Here is a 22,269-nt window from a genome sequence, read left to right on the forward strand (position 1 = left end):
CCACTGAGGCCATGAGAGCAGACACTTGACATGTTTGAGTGGTCGAAGAGTATTCCCATGATAAGAATCCAGTGGCCTTATCTACAAACTCTAAACAAGACTTCAGTTTCAATAGGGCCTCACAGTTCATTTCATTATTTAAGTTATTATAGTTTAGTCTATCCAAAAGGCACTCAAAACGGATCAAGGCCAAAAAGCTAGTCAGTTCTTAATATATCTGACAATCAGTTCCTAATATATGTGACTTCCTAAAATGGTGGGAATCTAGTGGCATCAATCTAACATTGAAGAGTACACAGGCAGAAAAGGCCCGCAACTGACTATGTGACTGTAATGTACCTGCTCTTCTGAAGGCCTTGCAGCGTTTAATATCTGAACTATTGCCAGAGGAAATGAACACTCCTCCAAATGTGTAGCCTTCTCTCTAATTAATCAGATATTCATATTACAAGCATGTCTTATAACTTAGAAGCACTTGGCTCTTGATAAGCAGATCTTAAAAAGGATCAGGCCATCATTAGCTAGTGCAGAGTGATTGGATGTCCAACCGTGTCAGCAAAGAATTTCATAAATATGGGTCGCAATGCCAAGGAAATTAATAATTCATGAACGCCTCAAACCTTCACACCAAGATTTAAACACTGGGAATCACACGCTCAAGATCTCCTCCAGAATCATTCTGTATTCTAGTAAACACTTTGAATCTCCACTCCACCTGTGTCTCTTTCTGTAGAGCATCTACTCCTCCCTGATTCGCCTCTGGTGTTTTGAGAATGTGCAACATCAACAACATTGTCTTTAATTAAGCTTCCGTCACAAAGTTCATCTAGTCGTCTCGCTCCCCTTCAGCCTTTCTGTCACTCCTTCTCTCCCTTTCCCTCTGTAACTCTCTCTGCTTCTTTCTCTGTCTCTCTCTGTGTGAGAACACTTCCTTGTATCACAGTCTCTCTTTGTGTCTGCACCAACTACATTCGCAGCAGCACAAACTGGCCTCAGACAGGAAGCCCACACCTCCTCTTTTATTAATGAGGACAGTGCGTGCACATGTGTGAGTGTGTGGGGATGTGGGGGTGTGCATTAGGGCTACACAGTATGTCCAGCATGTATTACCTGCACCCCGAGTCCTCCGTATGCCATTGTTGCCTGTATGCCTGTCTCCCGTTTCACTTGATCAAAATTCAGCACTTCCCAGCGGGTTGCACAGTACATCTCGCCCTCTCTGTGTCTTCTACTGGTGCCTCCTTCAACTGCCACACACAAGCTCGTGGGTGAAACGATCCTGGAGGTGCCAGGAGACCCTAACCCCTCCCCGATGCTAAGCACATTCCCAAGGCAAACCGTGCAGTTTCCATCCACATGCAGAAACTTCTACCAACAAGGCAACAGCTTGGGACAACAAGCATCTCTGCTTGTACCCTGCCACTTGCCACACACTGTAATCAACTGCAACATTTTTCCCAGTCGCCCAGCAACACTACAAGCAACTAGGGCCCCCTTTTTCAATCTGTTACTAAGCAACACTGCAGCAATACACCTCCCAATACTATTCACTGATTGGCAGCTTGGTAGTCACTCTACCTGAATGACATTCTGCTGTGGAGCATTGTACACTATTAAAGATGTTGCTATTAGCAACCCCGTGATCCATGTGGGGGAAACAGCCTTATCTGAAAGTGACACCCAGAGACTAATCAAATGATAACCCTAGAAACAGACATTTTTTAATGAAACACTGCACCAATAGTGATGGGTCATTTAACATATCTTTTTACAATGATTCCGTGGTTTCGTGGAGAGGATAAATAAATGTCTTTCTTCATGTGGCTGACAGAACAGAGTGAATGTGGCCTGGCAGAAAGCCTACGTATACGTTGGGCTGAGTTCCCCCTCCCCCTAACATGGATTAGTCTATCATGGCATGCGCTCAGGCCATATTGAGCTGTCAAAACCAATTGCAGAGGTGGAGTGACATAAAAGCACTGAGAGGCAGAGCAGACAGACAGCGGGTAGACAGACAAAATTCCATATCTGCTGCCACCCTTCACATTTGCCTCTGCCTGCTCTAGCCTGCCCCTGGCCTTTGTGTCGTCAGCCTCAATCATCTGTGGGATGAAACGAGACGAGGAAAAGCACTCGAGCGCAAGCACGCACGCGGTAATTCTATTGCTCCCATCAGCACTTTGACAGTGGTTAAATCTTTCCAGACACACGTCAGTGCCTGCACGCTCTACCTATGGGAACCGGGACCTTTCACTGGATTTCTGATGTCTGCCAGCCCAGAGCTCGCTCTCTGCTCTGTTTGCCCCAAAGAGAGCTGCCTCTCATTGGGCCATAGCTGGAAGGGCAACAAAGACAGACATCTTAATTAGCACAGATGTTCTGAAATCCAAACCTGCATTATATTTTATTTAATCAAAAATAAGTAGAAAGTAGCTGAGTCTGAGCTTTTCCACATTCTGCATTTGGCTTGGGAAACCCAGACCATTAACATGTACCTCCAAGCCCGCCGTCCAATGCCAGAGGGCACCAAGGGTCACAGTGATACGGAAAACTTCCCATCTCAGCTACACAAACCCAAAGGTCATTGTGGCTGACAGCTCTGATGGAAATTTCTCTCCTCTAATCATCGACCGGCAACTCTTGTGCTAGGTGGTGAGAGACAGAGAGGGATGATTGAGAGAGAGAGAGAGAGAGAGAGAGGGGGAGAGAGAGAGCTGTCCACTTCAGCTGTCTTTATAGAGCGTGACACTGAAAAGATGGGTGAGCTTCATAAGGAGGTGGCCTCAGAGCCGCCAGTGGGGATCCTTTTGATCCGAGACACAACTGAGACGAAATGCGCATTCGTCCCCTGCCACTTCCTAACTGGTGCAACGTGTGACGATTTTATTTTGTTTACAGTCGCTCTGACCATGATGGATGACACAAAAAAAAAAAAAAAAGACAAAAAATATTCACAGAGCTGTCACCTCTTTTCTTGTTTTTTAGCACTGAATTCATGTCATATTCACAGGCATGACGAAAAGCCTTTTCCCTCTCAGATATACTCACTTGACATAGAAGGCACACATGACCTGAGGATCTTGGATCCGGACCAACATCGTGTCTTGAACTATTATTGCTCCCAAGCGGGAGCCCCCTGCTTATCCTGGTTCTTCAAGGTGGGCTGATACTAATGACAGCAGGGGGTGACTGAGAGTGCTGATCGCCATATAAACTCTCTCATGCTAAAAAACAGGTGGTCTCGAGGGAGCAGGCAGTGGGCGGTAGCATGGAAAGGGATGACTCAGGAGACCTGTGCCAACGAGAGGTCTTAAAAAAAATTACTGCACCCTGTAGAACTAAAGAGCTGTTTAAGCCACCGCCCCACTCCACCCCAGCACCTCCTCGGCTGGTAATGAAGGGGCGCTGAAGGAGAATAAGCAGGCCCGATACTTGGAACGGATTTTTTCCCTCCTTCTTTTCTCTTTTGCCTCTTGCCAAAATCGTACGGGCGTCCACGGATAACCTCTAGGCTCTCCGGCCGACCTTGACTCCCGTTGCCAGAACGTTCCGTCCACCCCCCTACCCCGGCGCCCTCGCCACAGTTCCGCTCGCCGTGGCCAGAGTCGTCGACACGGCGCTGCAGCGGCCCGACCCACGCGCAGAACAAAAACTGCTTTTCAAAGCCCTCCTCGCACAGAACCGCTTTGCCACCAGTCAATCGCCCGAGTCGATTAATTTCTCTTCAGAAAACAATGAGCTACTCTTTTCAGTCCGAAGGAGCTCGAAGGGGGTGCGAGGGCCATAATAGTGCATGTCTGTGCTGGGATCATTCAGGATGCAGGATGATTTTACACAGCGAGACACTGGGGGGCTGTGAAACGCATGACACGGACAGACACGCTTACAGCTCTCTGTTTATCAGCGCGCACTGTGCGAACCGTCTCAAATCGCTCCTAGTTCCTGAGCTTTCATATCAGCTGTAGTCCTCTCATGATGCAGTGGGTGATGTATGCATCTCGCAGTGATAACATTTCTCCATAGGTGGAGGGGCCTTGCATTTTGAGTCATGGTGGCAGCCTGAAGAGTGAATAGGTCCAGCCCAGAGAGCTGAGCCCCGGGCCTGCTGCCCCCGAGACCGCCAGCCTCCTGTTTGCTTACATGGCCGTGTGAATAGTAACACCATCCCGCCTATGAGAGTCTGCTCCTCACATCTGGAGAAAGAGTAAAACCCCCCAGCCCACACAAACACACTCGCACACAAAAATACAACCCGATCGAGTCGGCCAGCTGCTGATCCGGCGGAAGTGTCTTTCTATCTCTCGCTCTCTCACTCTGTCTCTCTTTTTCTACGTGTCTGCAGAGGGAAGCCATTTTGCCCCCTAGTGTATGAAATAGATTTACGATGTTCATTATGGCAGCTGTGACGAGGCTCCCACAGGCAGGGAGTAAAGCTGCACATCTGCGCCCATTCCCTTCTTTACGAGCGCCGCCATGCCAGGCATTCGGGGCGGAGCCACGCTCGATCGGCACTCTCACCCCCACGCCAGGCAGAGATGCCAACAGAGGGCGCCAGGGCTGACGAGAGCAGAAGGAGACGGGAGACAAGCCGAAGACCTTGTCTTCAGCCTGGCCCGAAAATCAGGGTTTTCACGCATAAACACACACACATACACCGAGCCCATCCACACAGACTGTGACCATAACGCAGGTTTCATTCTGCTCCACTCTCTGTCTTCCCCCATGGTACATATTATTCACAGCATAATACTGGCCAGGCTCCCTAATTCCCAATAAAATAAAGACAGCCTGCAGTCATAAACGTTGGAAACATGAAAGCTCTACCACAAGCCAAGACAAGAGAATACAAGAGGAGTGTTTTTTCAGTGCATAACTATCTTAAAGAGCCACAAAGGAGAAGAGGAGGAGAGGAGAGGAGACCAGACGAGACGCAACCAGACGAGATGAGAAAGATGAACAGGAGGAGGTAGAGGTGCAAAGGAAGTGCAGTAAAAGTGAGGGAAAATGAGGAGCCTATTAAAGGTAGTTACTGGCAGGAAGTGTTCGTTTCCTTCCTTACCACAGCAGACCCCCAGTGAGAAGATGAAGGCGTGCGTGTGTGCACGCGGGCGTGCGTCATGCGTGCGGGCGTGCGTCACTTTAGCTGGCTGCTCCTCTGGCTCTGTGCTTGGTTGCAATGCATGTTATTGGAGGAGGGAGGGGAGGAAGTGAAGTCCCTCTGCTCTGAACCATGGAAGCCAGAGATATTCACTTCAAAGGTGTCAAGATCTGGGTGCTACAGATTTAATTGCCTCCCTTCACCATGAGCTCAGATGAGATAAGACTGGCCAATCAGTCGTATAAACTGTTCTGTTAAGTAATTATTCAGTGATTAAGGGCAAATTTGAGCACCTCACACATAAAACTGACAAGATGCATCAGCTCCTGCCATAACCTACAATAAGGAGATTCTGTATGTCAGCTTAATCAACCCACTTGTGGAAAAAATGTTGTGAATATGTATGAGTATGACCACAGACATATTCACTGAGTTCACTTGACGCCTTTGTGTACCATCTTCCCCTCACCTTTACTCCTCTTTGCTCTTTGTCTGTTTTGCTTTGTCTCTACACTTTCTCCCCATCTCCACACAAATCTCTCTCTGTCTCTCACCCTCCCTCATAGTGTGACGGAGCCATGTGCACTAACCCAACATGACCAGTGGAGATCTACCAGAGCTGGATGAGACGAGGGGAATTCCCTTGGAGAGCAACGCTGACATCACTGGAATATCATATGAAATCACTGTTTCTTGCACGCGTAAAGCTCCGGGTGAGAACCAGCAAAGCCTGTCGCAGTGCAAGAACAATGGCACTTCTTTGTTCGTCCACTTCGAAGCCCAAGATGTAGTCTGTTCTCCGAGTCTCGGGCAGACATAGTGCTCAAGTGTGAGTCAGAGATGGAGAAGCACTCGAGCCGTCTCAGAGCAACTCCTCGAGAGCACTGACATGTCCAGCTGTGGAGCCTGTGTGTCTGTGCTGTGTGTGAGGGTGTCGTACGTGCCACACGACCTACAGACGACTTACAGACGACCAGCTGTGAGCGGTGCCTACACATAAATGACAGCGGGCAGCGGCCACACTGATGGGCCAGTGCGGTCGTCTGGGAGCTATTGCAGCTCTCCTCCGAGAGAACACAAAGAGACTCAACCCTGTCCCTGTCATATAGCTCCGCTTAATGAGAGCTGCAAGCCTCCGCCTCTCAGAGGCTCCTCTACACCCCACCCACCCACACAGGAGGTAGGATGAGCCCCTCGCTGCCTTAATGGGCTCTGCAGGAAGGGCCCAGAGCCTGTCACCTCATTAAAAGCTCCCCTCCCGTCTGAATCTCATTGACGTCCTCAGCATTACACACACACAAACACACAATGCTTCCAACGACATATACATGTACGAAAATGCACACACACCACACATATATACACACACCTACTCACTGGGACAGAATATACCTGAGGCAGCCTAAAATGATATGACAGGAAGAATGAGAGAATTTCCCACATGGGGGGAGGGCAACTATTAAGGTCATTATAATAGTGGTGGTTTTCAGTGTCCTTTTAATGTGTTCTTTACTGCCAGCTTTCTCACCGTCCAGTTTCACTAAAGGAACTCGACTCTCATAACAATGAGCAGCACAGAAAGCCAAAAATAACCTCGACCCCCACCTCCTCACACCCTCCAGCTAGGAACCCAAGCTTTGTCCTGCCTTGCCTCATCCATGTCTTTTTCAACGTCACCATTTTAGCCATCTTTTTTTATGCCACATCTAGGTGAATGAGTAGAAGTCTGTCAAACTTCTTACAAGTTCAAGTGTACCTCCAGGGTTGAAACAGTAGTAACTTTTTAATAGATGAATGTAATTACTGTGGCTGCTGACTTCTGAAGGGGATACCAAAGACAAATCTAACTTTTCAACAAAATTAACAAAGTTTTCTTAATCTTCTCCTGTGCAACCAATTCATTTACAGCATAACAGCATTACAGCATCCCTTTTTCATGAATCATCTTCACACACACACACACACACACACACACACACACACACACACACACACACACACACACACACACACACACACATACACACACCTCGCGTGTTGGTCGCCATGTCCGCCACCTTCTGAAATGCGTCCAGGAAGGCCACGGCTGCCAGCACGGTGGTCCTGCAGAAGAATGCGGAGATAGGGTGAAATGGCGACGTTCACGTCTCGTGCACCTGGACAAGGCGCTCTGCCCGCTCCCACCCCCCATCCAAAGGCAGGAATGGGCACTGAGCTGCGGCGAGACGCACCGGAGCTGGGCATGCAGCTTTGTAGCCTTGGCGCTGAAGTCTTCCCAGACAGGATACGAACACTGGAAGAGAAGAAAGGCAGGCGTTAGCCCTGCTTGCTGATGACAACACCACGAGCTCTGAGATCTGTAGGATTCAAGCTTCTCACTGGAAGCACAGAATGGCTACTGGATTGCTGTTATATCTTTATATCTAACACCACTATCAGGGTCCAAAGGGAGTCAGAGGGCAAATAAGGTAAGACAAGATAAAACTTTATTGATCCCGAACTAAATTGCAGAATGCTGTGACATTCCTGTTCGAGTGACAACGTGCAGGCGGTGGCAGTGAATGCCAGCTGCTGTTAGCGTGGGATCAGACATGCACAATCATGCAGGGCATAATTTACACCAGTGTGTGTGTGTGTGTGTGTGTGTGTGTGTGTGTGTGTGTGTGTGTGTGTGTGTGCGTGTGTGTGTGTGAGTGCGTGTGAGTGAGAGAGAGAGAGAGAGAGAGAGTGTGAGTGCATGTGTGGGAGTGTGTGAATCATTTGGGAGGGTTGATTGCCCTGCAGCAGGAAGTGGGGTGTAGTCCCACTATAAGGGGACAAGCCACGTACAAGACTCTGCCTTGTTACCACGGAAACAGAGAGGGCACAGGGCTCTTTGTGAAGTCTGCTTAAAAAGATCAGCAGCGCCTCGCTGTAACCCCGCCTTCAGCGAAACGGAATATCAAAGCCCGAGCACGATTACAGGACAATCCCATATTGCGATGATTAGCTTCTTATTTAAGCTTCTTATTCAAGCAATTACTCCTCACTATAGCCTGGACTGGCCAGGATCCACCACAACATCCCTGGATGGAAGGCAGCCTCCTCCACACACGTGGTCTGGTCCGGGGCCTCGAGCTAAGAGCAGAGACCCAGCCTGGGCTGTCCCAGCTGCCATGTGCCGCTGCCGGGCAGGAGAGGCATGCTCACCCAAGCCTTCCCTCACCAGCAGCGTGGGCCACAGGTTCCAACACGCTCTGGTAGGCTCTGAGCACCGGATGGCCCGGGTGGGGAGGGGTGAAATTAACCCTACTCGAGAGCACAGCTGGAGACCAGGTTTCAGCCGACGCCATGGTGGCAGCTCCACCCACCACTTACTCTGCCTCAACTCTATAACCACTCTAAGGCTGCCACACACACACAGCCACCACTAAACACCACTAACACCCGTGCCTTGCCTCCACTTGCCCCATTGCCTTTATGAGGCTTGGGGGCGGAGGGTGTTAAAAAGAAAAGGTATGACACTGGGAAAACTGCACAAAGCAGGAAAAGAGAATGCTTGATAAACGCCATTATGAAGGACAGTAATCCCACACAGGACAGAGGGAGCAGAGGACAAGGAAAAAAGCGCTGTGACTGCGGTCCATGCAGGGCATGGCCATAAGCTGCTGGCATCACTCCCCTTCTCTGTTATTTGATGTCCCCTAATTCCATCTGAAACCAGAGTACGATATTCCCAGTGGAACACCACCCTGACTCCCACCCCCAACACATGTCGTTTGAAGTGCTCTATTCTGGGGCATGAGTCTGAGGTCCATCTTACTAAGGAGGCCTTGTGGAAGAGAGATAAGGAGAGAGGGAGAGATGGCACAGCCTCGCCTTTCAGGCTTTCTCACACCTCATTAGCATAGCCACTGAGCTAATCCAATCAGAGAGCTGGGCTTTCCCGATTATGCAAAGAACACGGGCTGGCTCGTTTTCCTTCAGGTTATTTCCCGACTTCCTCTTTATGCCTTTTCTCTTTCTCTCTCTCTTTGACTCGCCAAATGATCCACAAACAATTGGATAAGCACCTTCCACCATCATGCACCCACTGCAGTGTGAGACGTGGAGGGAAGCGTGATATTTTCACTTTAGCCTAACCAAGCGGAAAAAAAGGCATTAAAGGTACATTTTAGTTAAAAGAAACGATGGTAAAAACACCGAGACATCCCTCCCTTTAGGAGTCCAAAAACCCAAACACTGATGAGAATACCAGGGTCACTGCACTGTACACAGCAGTAATCCTTAGAAGGATTTTAAATTAAGTGGTGCTGTGGAGAACATGATGATCCATAAAATCCAAGATTTCCTCAGAAGCTTCCAGCAGATCAATCTGCTGCTTAATCAATATCTTTATTGAATAGCAATACAGCACTACAGTAAATGCTGCATTCCTTAATTACATTAGTCCATTAGGATTCTGAACTTGGCGCATCCCAAAATGTTAAAGACTTCTTAAAATCACACTCAAATCATGTCCAAAATAATCATTTTGAGGTGTTTAAATCAAATGAATGTTGTTGATGTAATGTATTACACAATGATCTATGTTCCTAAAGGGTGTATATCGGATCTAGATCAATGTCAGCATTATGACAAATATGCTTTTGTGTTAGACTGAGTAGTTCTTCTGTTAATGCTGCCTGACCAAGCCCACCCATCCTCCCACTTTTACCCTCCAAGATTTCTATCTGTCTCTGGCTCCGATTGCCCATAACCATCTATATAACATCAGAAAAGGCCAATTTTACAACTGCTGATCATCCCAAACAAAGAGCCTCTCTCCACTATCTTCACCACTAATGAAAAGCTATTGAATAGCCATTGACAGGGTGCTTAAAAGACAAATTCTTCCGGCGTTCAAACGAGTCATTTTCATTTCTGCAACTGAAATGAATGGGTCACTGTACGGCTTAATTTCTTCTTTCTCCCCTATTGATTTCTGTGGTCGTCCAAGGAGGCAGAAATGAGACCACATCAGCCTGATTCTATCCCTACCACTAAACCAGTACAGCCACTCAAACAAAGGGCCCCAACAAAAAAGAAAGACAACGAGATATTATGGGAGCTTTTCCCTTAATTTGCACACCCAATGCACATAACACAGGGCTACTGGTGTGCTCTCTTTGAAATATTCCGCCATGGCCTGAGATCAGATATAAGCTTTCTGGAAAGGTTTAGATTTTCAGAAGGTTTAAGGACAAGTCCGAAAGCAAGAATGGTCAGGGCTACGTGGCCTTAACATTCATGGAGCAAGACCACCCTGAGGTTTCATGTGATTTAGTAAACTCAGTGTTCCGTGTGCACAGTATGTATGTCCTGTTACACAATGTCTTCACCACAATTTATGGATGGAACATTTGTCTGGCATGCGGACTTCCAGGTGGTGGTCGTGGCGCTGAAAAGCACAGACAACGCATTGCAGATCCTGCAGTTGCTTTTCCATGCTGGAATCCTGACTTTGCAGCCTAAACCTCTAAGCTAACACAAACAGCATGCTAAAGTGACACAGCAGTGTGCATAACTCCACAAACCCTGGTCTTATTAGCACAGTCTTAACTCCCAGGCAAAAAATGTTACATCACCTGAATCTAATCGGTAACAATAGCAACATTGCTAAAGGCAAATACAGTGTGTGTTAAGTATCTTAAACACTGTGTTTGATAACAGCACATCCAGTGCGTGTTAAGTTTCCTAAACACTGCGTTTGGAAAATCACCACACTCAAATTACACTAGCAGAAACAGTAAATTGCTGTCAGATGAAACAGAGAGACTGTGGGTACCACAATTTATTAGCAGGGATACCAATGCCACTCCACTAATGAAAACCATTGATAACACTGATGCTTTCTGGCCATGGGGATCAGACATACACTGAAACCTTTAATGCTAATACATACATTTATTTTCCTCCCTGTCCTATCTTTTATGTCATGTCTCTCCTCTTCGGCTAATGAACGGTATAGGTGATTGTCTCAGAGACCTTGATATGTCCTGATAAGAGAGTCCCCTGAGCTTGACATTGCTGCATGCAGACATTACACAACAGATAAAGATACAGAGAGAGGAAAAAACATTGCTTTACTGTGGATACATCACACACAAAGACCCCTCCATTACTTACATATATACAAACAAAGGAATTAGTGGGGGAAATGGAGAGATGCACAACTTTGTGCTTTGTGGGGGAGTGACTCTGAATGCACCCAGGAAACATCGGATCGGCTGATCCACTTCTGCTCTGAAGCCATGCTGATTGGGCGTATGCTTTAATGGGCTGTGGACGAAAACAGACTAAAGTTCTACACAGCCAACCTTATGCATTGCCAATGTGAATTAATTAATAAATGAATGAACCAGTGATGGAGATGAGGATAGCATGTCCAGCTCTTATACTTACCATAGTAGTCAGCAGCCATGCCCTAGTGAATTACAGAATCTGTTTACCATGAGAGCTGCTTCTCTCCCCCCCGTCTGTCTCTCGGCCTCTCTCTAATAAATGTCTTTAATCTCTTAAACTGCAGACTTCCTTTACCTTTTCCTTCAACATGTTTGTCTTGGAAATCACCCAACCTGTGGTCACCAAACTGAGGAAAAGCAGATGGGATAAGTTTCCCATGATTCCCCTTACCGACTGCTTATCATATATATATATATATTTCTCATTGCCCTTAATAAACAGAGTATGTGTTTGTCAACCTAACTGTCCGATAAGTGGTCTAGGAGTCTAGCTGACTGAAAAGTCCATCAGCAGTCACTGTACAGAAGGAGCGTGATAGACAGGCATCACTCATGGGGAGATTTGTAGAACTATATTGCAGATTTTCATATAAAGAGTGAGTCTTGGTCCAAGAAGCATACTGTGTTCCATGGTTTGAAACCTGCCCAACTGTATGAAACACATCAACAGACCATAAATTAGTATTTAAAGAAATAAGCAAGCTAACTGCATTACATAACCTTTGGAAAAGCTGAACCGAAACTGGGAAACAAACACCGGTAATACATATTGTATCGCCTACTAAGCAGAACGCTTGCTTTCTCTTTACTCACATCAGCAGATGTAAGGCAAGAAAAGGGTCTAACAAGGCCAACAAAGCTTCGCCCTCCCACAACGGCTCCTCCATCTCACATGAGCCTCTTCGTCCTTAACGAGTTTAATAAAGGGCCAAGGAAACATGCTCATTTAGACAGTGCAGACCTCATCAGAAAACAATAGTGACCTCAGAACTAGATAAATAAATAAGAGGGAGAAGCTCTCAGGCCTGTCGAATAGAGAGTGGAGTGTGGGGACACGTGCTATAGTTCACACGCTCTCCAGAACCCAGCCTGTGTGGATGCTGTCCCTCAGCAAGCCTCTTGGCCAGCTCAGATTACATCAGGGCCAAAACCAAAGATGGGGAGAATGGCTTAAACACGTGCTAAATCGGCTGCAGATATTATGTCAATTTGTGTAAAATGTCCTTCTCAGGATACATGACAAAGTGAAAGGATGGCTAAGACGTGGCTAAGCTCTAAACTGGGGGTCACGCCAGACAAAAAAAAATGGACCTGCTTTTGTGTGTGTGTTTGTGTGCATATACAGTCCTCTCTGTACACTGGTATGCACATCTCAGCAGGAGGCCTGTGAATGTAAACAGTAGTGATATATGGCAGCTCCAGCTGGCAAACACATGAATTTCCATCGTTCTCCTCTACTCCAGGTCTCTAGCGCTTCCCCTGCCTTTTCTGCCCACTACCACACAGCTATGGGATTAAGGCAGGGGCTTAGCTGATGGCTTACCCACAACAAGAGCCTCCGTCCTGATCTCAAATTCACTCATTCTCCCCCATAATCTGAGCTGATTCTCAAAATGATTTCAGTAGTACTGTTATTATAGTGCATTGCTTCAAAGAGACAGAATAAGGCATTCATATGCACACACACATGCACTGAGTTCATGTTTGTCAACAGCAAAATAGTTCAAATAATGTTCTACAATAAGCCTATTTGTTTGGACTGGACCAGAAAAGCAATCAATAAACAATGACTCATTCATTAGTGGCATCCGCTTTGGAGTAAATTTGACAACAGCGGTCTGAATCCACAGCGTATTGATTTGATGGGGTTCCTACTGTATTCCTCGACCAGCACAAAGGCAGCCCAGACACCATGCTTGTTCTCAGTCACACATGAGCCGGTGTACCCTCAGGACACAAACCCCCCAAAACAAAGGACCACGAGCAAATAGATAGAGATTCAGACAACAGAGGAGACTAGAACAAATCAGACCTCAGTGGACCAGGCACATGTACTTAGGGCATGCATTTTATTGATACGAAGGAACCCTGATACTGAGTGGACTGAGAAACAAGATGACTGCTCGATTTTATGAGAAATCGCCAATAAACTGCAGATTCCAACAAGAAGCAATCCCAGCATTTGGAGAGAACCTCTGTTCTGTGTGTGGAATTGAGGTGACTTCCCCTCTTGAGCTCTGAAAAGTCACAATTCTTACGAGTGAGAATATTATCCACTAATGTTACATTATACTGAACAGAGCATTTGAAACTAGAAGATCCAGATCCAGTGTACCAAGAAAATCACAGCATTATTATCATATTAAACATTTCAAATTACATTCCTTGCCATTTGAAGTGATATTTGTACTGCCTTTGTGCTTTGAACTTTGGAGAATTTACTTAAGGGCCCAACTGGACCACCATTCATGGATGACTGTTTAATAGGACACACAGTAGAAGGTAACCAGATTACAGGTCAGATCCCCAGACCAGTAACCAGGCATAAGGCTTCTGAACCACTGTCATCACATTGAAAGCTTGTCCTGTATCATATTTGACTGCACTATTTCAAACACTGGCCTTGCTAATGTGCCCTTCTGCACTGAAAAGTGATACACCAGACCTTGGGCTGCCCAAGAGGGGAGCTTTGATGCACACCGCGACCACCCGCGAGACCTGTGATCTACTCTATGAAGCATTCTTCGTCACGCAGGGCTAAATGTGAAGAGTCATGTTTTGACCCATATTTTCCAATCCCCAACGCACAGCAATCGCACAACATTAGCAAAGCAGCAAGGAAGATCCGGGGCAAAACTATGAATGAGCTCACCGTGTGTGCGTGTCAAAACGAGGGGCCTATATATACAAATAAAAACATACGCAATGAAAATGAGAAAACTGGTGTGAGAGAGAAAAATAAAAGACGCATCTGGAGTGAGTCTGATATGGAAGAATGGGTTTAAACAGTCATTTAATTATTGGGGTTAGAACACCTTTACAGACCGTTGGCGAGAAACAAACGCTCGTAGAATTAATCCATGCTGGATGGTCGAACGAATTTATAACAGTGTGGTAATGACAGTAACTTTGGAAATAAATAAATAAGCCTTTAATCATTTCGTTCTCAATAAATGTTCAATTTTGATCATTTCTATTGTCGTCCATTAATAAAAGCAACGGAAACAATACCAAAATTCGGGATTGGTTGGACAGTTGGAGACCCCGGCGGCAGTCCCATTTAATGCGTCTGTCCTGTCACCGTGTCTTTAAAAATAAAATTAATAGAAAAATCAGTGTAGACCTACCGCTTCCCACGTGAGAGAAAATAAGACCCTGATTCTGTAGCACAAGAGAGACAGACTTCGAAAACCCCGGTGAGTCGCACGCAACAAACAAGATGGAATGACAGCATGGCGCGACTGCGTAATCAGCACCATCCCAGCGACACGTTTAATTGTTTCCCCCAAAATCGTCCATTTGTTTCCCCTCGGCAAAAATCCTCGTGCGGGTGCAACATGCCGCCCGGCACGAGGAATACAGCATTCACCGATACGTATCTGTAACACAGAAGACACGAAGCGCTACACGCTAGAGAGCGGTGCGGGGAACGCCGCTGTTTACAGGCTGCCCCCTAAACACCTCAGCAGCATGGCTACTGAACGTCACATCAGTCACCGCTATCCTGCAAAGCCGAGCCGAAGAACGTGCGCCTACAAACACCGCATGCAACTGCGTTTGGGCGAGCGTGATAACGGTGCTGAGATCTCGAATGACAGATCTGCAGGCGAAACACGGGATGCATTGAGGGGGGGCGGGGGGGGGGGTTAACTACGGAGGAATGCGTTACTGCCTGTGCATCACCGCCACATAACCTACCTTCATGTCATTGACAATTGCCTGGAATAGTCCACCGAGAGCACCGCACTCCTTCTCCACCGTCTCCATGTTTATAGAATCCATTTTTACTGATTATTGGTATACCGTATGAGCAAAGTAAAAACCCTCCTATAATATTATTTCCACGACAGAAACGATGACGTCCCGTTGATTCCCTTCCTTTGGTCAGGAGACAGGAGGTTTAAATGCGCGAGATTTTTTTTAAAAAAATGAACACGCAATATAATTAATAGTGTCGGCGGCTGTCGCTCGCAACCAGTGCCCAGAGATTTGGGGCAACTATGGTGAGAGAAGAGAGAGGTTTCTCTCTCCCTTCCCAGCTCCGGGTCTACTCCCCGCGACCGGAGGTTAATCTTGCAGATGGCACCGCAATAATCACGTTCATCTTCGGACAGCGACGTGAAATCTAGCTGAGCTACTGAAAGAGGCGGAGAGACGCCGAGGTAACGTATCTAGGGATGTGGAGCGGTCGGTCGGGATGCGCCCGGTGTGCGCTGCGCCGCTCGCGATTGGAATAGCTAGATGCAATGGATTCAGTCGCTCGGACTGAGGAGGCAGTAATTCGATCCATGAGAGTGGGGCGGGACAGCTTTCTTGTCATTATGGAAGAGGGAGGAGGAAAGCAGAAGGGGGACACGCCGACACACGCTCTCTCGCTCTCTCGCTCTCTCTCTCTCACACACACACACACACACACACACACACACACACACACACACACACGCACGCACACAAATCGACGAGAACACGGAAAAAGCACGCGGCCAAGCCTAAATTTAAAATCGAAAAAGAAGAGTCTTGTGCATTGGTAGAAAGACACCCAGCCAAAACAGATGTTTTGTGGTGTGCAAAGGAGAACGCCTCGTGAAGGGTACTGCATGGACCAAGATATTTTTACCCATCCTGGATGCTGTATATCTGAATCAGGACAGTACAGTACAGTAACTGTCAGGCTCTCGCAGGCAGTTGCTTACTTTCCCCAAAAAGGAAAGAAACACTGAATGGTGATTATGGAAATTTTTCATGCTAGAACCTTTTATATATAGTATAAACATAACTGGTTCACATCATTTCATATTCTTTATTATTTAGTTCTTAATATCACGGCTTCTTAATATTGGGCCTTTAAATCATGTATTAATGGAGTACTTCTGTTATCCTGAACTCTGGTTAATCATAATTGCCTGCATTTATTTTAATTTTTAAAACTTGTTTTATATCCAGTATCCATGAGATAAAATATCATATGGAACATCATAAGAAGTAATTTCACTGGCACATAAGTCAGGACTCATAATGTAATCGATAAACTATAGCCTCAACCCGTAGTGCCAAACTGCTGGTTTAAGTTCAACATCTGCAACGTGTTCTCAAACCAGTTCATTTTTGGAGCTGTACACGTTTGCTTGATTTATGACACAATTGACAAGAATTGAACAGGAATAACCAATCAGCCTATCCCTGTCACATGGATATGCATTTTGCTACTGACTAACCTTGGCTATCTCGTCTATCTTTTAAGTAACTTTACCAGACTCCATGAGGAGTGTGGCCATGCAGGGCTGTATGACATAATTCAAGGCCTCTAATGCCAGTCTATCTGCTCCTTCCTGAATGCCTTTCCAAAATACATTAATGGCTTCCATGTCAGCTGAGAGCAAATGGAAAATATCCAGCCTGCATATTTTAGCATCTGCATAAATGAGGTGTTATGCATAGAGGAAGAGTAATGAAATATAAATGAGATTCTAAGTTATGGCTCACTGGTGAAGTTGAGGGAAGGGCGTGTGTGGGAGGGCAAGCGCAGGTAGAAAGAGAAGCCCTGGGCCATGGGAAAAGAGCAGAGATCACACAAACGCAAGAGTTATGGAATGGCACTCCCAGATCACTTTCTCGGTCAGGCTGGAAGTAAAATAACATATCATCTTCAACAAAGCTTCTATATTTTGCTCCCATCCTTGTCCGCTCCCTTTCAGTTGCTTCTCTCTCCCTCTCGCCATCTCTCTCCAGGGGACCCCCTGCCAGGGCTCACATTACTCAGCGTGATGCGAAGTGCCGGCATCAGCGCCACGCCAGCGTGCCGGTCTCTGCGGAGCTCTCCCACCATGCCCAGACCTGCCACTCATCCTGCCAGCTGCAGGCTTTTCAGCCACTTAAGGCTCATTCGCGTCTCATCGCCTCTTCCCCTGGCATCATGTCCAACTGTACAGAAATATATCCTGCACCCTGAAAAGTTTCAAGCATTATATTGAACATATTCATTTTTTAATGACTTTTTAATGTCTAGCTTGGCCAGTATAATATCTGTGATGTAAAAACTGTCTGGAAGCCAGATTTGGGCTCGTTCTGGATTAGGGCATTCGTTTTACGCTCTGCTCTTTACTCTCACTCTCCTCCTCTCTTTCTCTGTCCTGCTTGAATGCCATTGTAGCGCCAGCGTCCAGCTCTCAACTCCCCACCCCCACTGCTTTCTCACCTTTTTGTATGCGTGTGTACCAGATGGGTGAGGGAGGTTCCAGGCAGGACAGGGCAGGCTAAAATGATAACATATGGCCCACACTCTGCTGAAGTCTCACTGGATAATAGAGAGCAGAAATCAAATCAGGCATACCACAGGTCCAATGAAAGAAAGTGTGTGTGTGTGTGTGTGTCAGAAAGAGAGAGAGAGAGAGAGAGAGAGAGAGAGAGAGAGAGAGAGAGAGAGGGAGGAAGAGAGAGAGAGAAGGAGAGCACAGAATAAGGATGCCAGATGGGAGAAAGAACAAGACTGATGAGATGCAAACACGAAGGGAAGAGATTTCAAATATGTGGTCTTGCCTTTGCCCTAGTGAGCAGTGATAGTACTGCGATGCAAGGACATCACCTTGTGGGAACAAGACCTCACAGTGGGATGACGCTGCTGCGTCCTCCAACACGAGAACCAAGAGAGAAACAACAAGGAAGTGGAGGATGTCTAAACATGTCTTATCTCACACAGCACAGAGAACCCAGCATGTGATTATGTCTGTTGATCTAAAGGCGAGCAAGTCACATCAATAAGTTGAAATCATATGATTTCCTAGCATGAATGCATATTTTTATTTTATGTTCTAAGCATATATTGGTGTAGTATATGCCACCTTGTAGATGTTTGGTGCGAGTTGATGGCACTGGAATTTGTGCACAGGCTGTTCTATGCTGTCCTCATCAACCAGCTTCCTCTTTCACTCCTGAACCTTGGCCCACTCAGCAGGTCAAAGATCAGCCTTGACCTTCAGCCTCACAGCTATCTAATACCATGTGACCGTGTGTGTGTGTGTGTGTGTGTGTGTGTGTGTACGACAAGGTTTTGCTGACCTTGGCGAAATGAGATCTCTATAGCCAGTAATGCTTTGTTATTAGGAAGATGTGCATACAGGAAGCACAATGACAGCAGCCTTTATTAAATCACTCAGTACTTGGAAAGTTCCTACAAATATCATAATCATACCTTAACATGAGATATCAGTAAGTGGCATTAGATTTCTCTCTCCCTCTTCTTTCACTCACACACACATACACACACACACACACATTTTTCACTTTCTTCCTTTGTCTCCTGCAGACTCTGATATTCACACAAGCTAAATGCAATACCAAATTCCAAAAATATTGCACAACAGTATCAGATTAATTTAAAACAGTAGGAAAGAAGCCATAGTCAGCCTACACTCTTCAGTGCATTTTTGATGGTTTCTAATGAGGGGGGAAAAAAATAACACAAAAAATTGATTTAATGTGTCAAATATCTATGGAAAATATTTTGTGCCACTGTGAGCCAAAGAAAACCTATTTCTCATTTTGGGGATCTCATTCACAGCCTAGTTGTCACAAAACCAACACGTCAGTGAGAGCGTTGCACTGTTCCATCTTCCTTCATCTCCCCATCCCTATCCACCATATGTACCACTAATGTCGGTCTTTGCCCCGCAGTACGCCAGTGGTGTCTTTCCACAAGCCACTAACTAGCCCTTGCGTGGGACTGCCAGGTACCCCAACAGAGCATGGTTTTAGCCCTCGTCCTGCTCATGTGTTTAGACTTGAATTCCAGCTTCATGAGCTGGAATTTATGTGCTGCATGAGCTATAGTTATGGCAACACATAAACCACTGCCCTAATGACAATCTGGGGAGGTCGAGGGGGCTGCTTCCATTCCTGTGCAAGGACGTGGAATTGTCATCCACTACATATGCTGGTTGCCAGTATAAGCAGAACATGCACTCCAATTTTGGCTTGTTTGTATCTTTGTTCCCTTGCTTAAGCAATGAATGTCGATGAGCCCACTGTGGGACTGAGGGCATGAGAACAGATGTTGGGTTTGGGCACTGAGTGATCACTTGGTCATTTGCACCTACTCTTTAGCTGTACATAGTAGGCTGCCATACATAAGCACAACAAAACTGTGCAGAGACCAAGACAAGCTGAAGTCAATCAGAGAACGCACAACTGACAGTTACATCTATAAAGATCACGTACCTATTGGCAACTCAGCGTTCACTCATTGTTCATTCTCTACCCACTTCATTCAAGCCACCTTGTGAGCGTACGTGTTAGCTATCCTCTAGTCCTTCGCCAGGGGTCAGTTTCTGACCAAGGGAATGCTGCTGGCTGAATATCTTTGGGTGATGATCGCTTTTAAACCAACGGGGAACATGATTACCCTGTACTAGCTCCACAGTACTGGGTTTAAAATGCTCTGTCAGCTCCGTCGGGCTCAAAATGTTGTAATGCCAGCAGCACAACTACAGTCTGGATTGCCCACTGACAAAAAGCACCTATGAGATAGGAGACCCTAATAAAGTGGTCAGTGAGGGTGCAACAGAAAGCTGTTCTATTTTTCTGTGGCTTGCGAGTGCATAAATTTGTATAAATCTACATACAACGATTCTGGGGGTGGGGGAGGCTGCTATAATTTAATACAGAACTTCTTCTTTTTTTTTGCCTTGCAGGAATGGCAGAAGAATTGTGTAGCGCAGTTGAAGTGTGCATGGCTCCTTTTCAAATAGAGAGAAGTGAGAAAGAAAAGGTGCTTTTAATATCATATTTCAGCTTTATGCCTCCTTACCCAGCTCACTCTTCAAACTGGGTCAGAATGAGTCACTCAACTCTCTTCTGTGTGTGTGTGTCAACACTCGTTTGCGTATGTGTATGTGTGTGTGCGTCTCCCCTCCTCTTCAGAAGCCTGTGCTAGACACCACAAAACAGCCTACACTTCTCGTGCTCATAACTGGATTCTCTCACAATTCTTTGAGTGCTCCTGGCACTGGAAGAGCAGGATTGAAAATCAGCCAAGAAAAAGCCAAATGATTTTCTGCCATCTTCAGTGAGACTGAAAGTGAACATGTATCATTAATGCTACATCTTACAGACCACAAATAAGTGTAAAACTTTGTTTGGTTTATGACCTTAGAAACGGTGCTTGTCTATGTTGCCATAATACTGTCTGCGTGCAGATTTTGTGCTGTTCAGTGTTGTTTAACTGTCACAGGGGAACATGTCCTCTAACCACCATAAGCAATACCATGTGATGTCATTGACTTGCAGAATTTAAAGGTTTCATAATATGGAAGTATTATTTTTTCATATTTCTTGGGGTTTTGTTGTTGTTATGCTTCTTCTTTTTGCTGTTTTCACCAATCCTTAAAAATGTTCTTTGTTCCATAATGCATCTGCCTTTTAACAAATATGGCTGGAGATAACCTGGCATGAGGTACTTTTTATATAACAGCAACCACTGTGAAGGAAGGAAGGAAGGAAGGAAGGATTTTTTTTGGAATAGGTTGTGAAGCATCATGGTCCAAGGTCACCATTAAACATTAAGTAATGGTTCCAGTGAAAACTAATATCAAACCTGTGGATTATTTTAGCGTATCACTGGATCACATACAAGTCAAAGCAAATACCTTGTATTTCAATGGTTTAACAAGTACTCACCTACCGACTTCCACAGAAAGTAGGCACTCTACATATTAGATAGTTAGGATGTTTGTAATACTGGGAAAATACCAAGAAAAGGACTTCAGTTCTCATGCCTACTGTAGACTATGATGTAAGTAATGCAAGAAGGTGCCAGTTTCAGTGAGTAAAACATTCATTTATATTACAGATTTCTAGATCAAATTGGTGAGCTGTTAGCTAGATACATACGTTGTGGATTTATTTTGTGTGTTGTAGTATCATATGCCGTCTCCTGCTTGTCCTCCTCTTGGGGGTATAATGTTCTCCTTTCAGGGGTTATTAAAATGGCCACCCTACCAACCTCACAGAATAAATCCATTCAACCATAACCTATGACCAGTTTTTATTTTGGTTCTGAAAGAGTGATTAAACTTACACTCTTTGTTTCTTACCCACATATGCACTGATACCCTCATACTAGCACAAATGGAACATATTCAACAAAGTTCTCTCATGTTAACCAGCAACAGGACTTTAAGATAGCAGGAATAAATAGACGTATGTCCTTTAACCTACATAGTGAAGCTGATTTATATTTTTGCCTTTCCTTTAAATGGCAGCAAGGCCAGAGCAACCTGCTATTTAACCCACAGGAGGCACCTGCCCTCTAGCACTGTGCCATTTCACCTTTACCCTTTGACCTTTAACCCTTTGAAATTCCAGAACCCTCATCAGTGTCATGTACTACGGGAAGCGGAACACCGGAAGCCGATGTCTGTCCCTGATTCTTGGTTTGGTAGGGTAGAGGTCACGACCCTTCGTGCTATCATTGATTTAATGCATCCTTTTCATAGTAGGATGTTTTAGCAGAGTACAGAACAGGAAGGGATTGCTGAGGACACATAGCGCTCATCATTGTGGAAGAGTTCATTTGCTTGGTGTCATTTCCTTCTGCTTGTGCTGAACCTTAGCAGAGTAGCAAAGATGTAATCTAGTAATAGTAATCATTCATTAATATGCATAAATAGGAAATGATTTATTTCCCAAAACATT

General features: G+C 45.7%; 1 protein-coding gene and 1 long non-coding RNA gene across 9 annotated transcripts in view; one reads left to right on the plus strand and one right to left on the minus strand.

Moving 5' to 3' along the window:
• mtss1lb (MTSS I-BAR domain containing 2b) overlaps positions 1-15,873 on the minus strand; it is a 48,625-nt gene extending 32,752 nt beyond the window's left edge. For 2 of the 8 annotated variants that reach the window (XR_014119530.1, XM_081706072.1), the window contains exons 1-3: positions 14,709-15,077; positions 7,330-7,391; positions 7,128-7,201 (exon numbers count right to left, since the gene is read on the minus strand). Coding sequence is in view for 7 of the 8 variants with exons in the window: in XM_081706072.1 (XP_081562198.1) it covers positions 7,128-7,201; positions 7,330-7,391; positions 14,709-14,840 (268 nt within the window). In the remaining variant the exon portion in view is untranslated. Of the gene's footprint in view, positions 1-7,127; positions 7,202-7,329; positions 7,392-14,708; positions 15,078-15,279 lie in introns of those variants that run through there. The other 6 variants (XM_081706073.1, XM_081706075.1, XM_035520847.2 and 3 more) reach the window with 6 other exon arrangements.
• An 81-nt stretch (positions 15,874-15,954) lies between these two features.
• On the plus strand, positions 15,955-20,344 carry LOC145653183 (uncharacterized). The gene is made up of 3 exons (XR_014119531.1): positions 15,955-16,304; positions 17,311-17,504; positions 20,268-20,344. It is a non-coding gene; the product is annotated as an uncharacterized LOC145653183 (long non-coding RNA).
• The last annotated feature ends 1,925 nt before the right edge of the window (positions 20,345-22,269 follow it).

Source organism: Electrophorus electricus, chromosome 23 (genome assembly GCF_041902795.1).
Source record: "Electrophorus electricus isolate QZ-2024a chromosome 23, ASM4190279v1, whole genome shotgun sequence".
In the NCBI taxonomy this organism is placed as follows: Eukaryota; Metazoa; Chordata; class Actinopteri; order Gymnotiformes; family Gymnotidae; genus Electrophorus; species Electrophorus electricus.